At 45.7% G+C, this 1,538-nt stretch overlaps 1 protein-coding gene across 1 annotated transcript; it reads right to left on the bottom strand.

Moving 5' to 3' along the window:
* Positions 1–664: 664 nt before the first annotated feature.
* LOC106690658 (uncharacterized) lies at positions 665–1,198 on the bottom strand. The gene has a single exon (XM_014436167.1). It carries the CDS (start codon positions 1,196–1,198, stop codon positions 665–667), a length of 534 nt encoding a protein of 177 aa, XP_014291653.1.
* Positions 1,199–1,538: the final 340 nt, after the last annotated feature.

The raw sequence follows: 1,538 nt of genomic DNA, 5'->3' as shown, positions 1-1,538 counted from the left end.
AAAAAAAAAATTTTTAACTTAAGACTGAAAAGACAGGAAACTGCACGTCGATTTCGACTATTACAGCATTTACTAGACAAACGGTCTAAACTTCGAACTCATTACAAAAGACTGATCTACATGACTGTAATAAGGTCAATCTGGACATATGGAGTTGAGCTTTGGGGCTTCACTAAACCTTCGAATTCTTCTCGTATCGAATCCTTACAATCCAAAATCCTCAATGCTCCTTAGTTTGTCAAAAAAAATCATATATAAAGACCTTAATGTTTTCTATGTAACCGATTTAGCCCGAACCAGATATCACTCCTTCCATTATAAACTTACTAACCACTCAAACCCACTAGTTTCAAACCTTTCATCCTCTTCCATTCCTGACTACCCTCCGAGGCGCCTGAAAAGAAGATGGCCACGAGACCTGCTAATATAAAATGTCATTAGAGTGTTACCGTCGGGTAGTTGCTTTACACGCCTGTAACAGTCTTTAATGCGTGTTCGTGTATGTGTTTATTCGTCAATAGAACAATATTTACACTAGATTTAAAAGAAATATACTAAAGAAATAAAAATGTTGATAATAATTTCGACAGTGGCAAACCCATTTCACACACTCTCTTTGCAAACGTCAATCATTGCCGCTGAAGACGTTAATCATGCCACCACATCACTCCCCCCCAATGACGTTGGCGCAGAACCTAACAGTCGGCTTTACTGCACGTCCAGAGCGGGTGTGATACGCTGGTTGTGGTTGATTCTGTTCTGCGCCGAGGTCATTAGAAGGGTTAGCAGATCCTGCAGCGGGCGTAGGACTGGACTGAGCCGCGTCGGCGTTTCTTTCTACCTGCGTTATGCTTGCGCCGGGAAGAAGATGTGCCACTTTCTGTCGATCCATTGTAATCGTTCTTGGACCTGATGGTAGCTCGATCTTAAATGTTTTCTCCTTCCGTGAGATTACTCTGTATGGTCCAGAGTACGGTGGAGTGAGCGGAACCGTAACGGAGTCGTCCCTTACAAATACGTGGGTGCAGTCTTTTAAGTCTCGATGCACAAAAGTCTTGGACGTACTGCTGCAGTATGGCGCCGGGCGGAGATTCTTCATGGTCTCCCGTAAGGTCTTCAGTGTCGATTCGGAATCCTCCCGACGTCCTGATGCCTCGAAGAATTCACCTGGGAGGCGTAAAGGTTGCCCAAATACCATTTCCGCAGCGCTGGCTCCCAAGTCCTCTCTCACTGCCGATCGGAGTCCTAAAAGGACTGTTGGTAACGTACTTGTCCATCCCGATGCGTTCAGTGTAGACATGAGGGATGCCTTGAGGGTCCTGTATCTACCAGATACCTGGCCCCGGACTTTTTGTCGACGATAAAAAGTCGGCGGTTGGTAATTTCGACGACGAAACCCGCCTCTTTCGACGCTGCTTCTAGTTTAAAGTCTCTGCTGTCTTCCAACTGCAAGGTTGACGGCACTTGGTAGCTCTTTCTCCGAATTTATGATGGTAGAAGCAGAAACGCCGTCCACTTTTACTCCTCGAAGCCCTGCG

The sequence above is a fragment of the Halyomorpha halys genome, unplaced genomic scaffold, assembly GCF_000696795.3.
Source record: "Halyomorpha halys isolate HHAL.00 unplaced genomic scaffold, Hhal_1.1 Scaffold1796.1, whole genome shotgun sequence".
Lineage (NCBI taxonomy): Eukaryota > Metazoa > Arthropoda > Insecta > Hemiptera > Pentatomidae > Halyomorpha > Halyomorpha halys.
The sequence above is the reverse complement of the archived record's forward strand: the minus strand, read 5'-3'. Positions and strand labels throughout refer to the sequence as shown.

Excerpts from the sequence above, each read along its gene's own strand:
- LOC106690658 (XM_014436167.1), bottom strand. The coding sequence starts at position 1,198 with ATGGTATTTGGGCAACCTTTACGCCTCCCAGGTGAATTCTTCGAGGCA.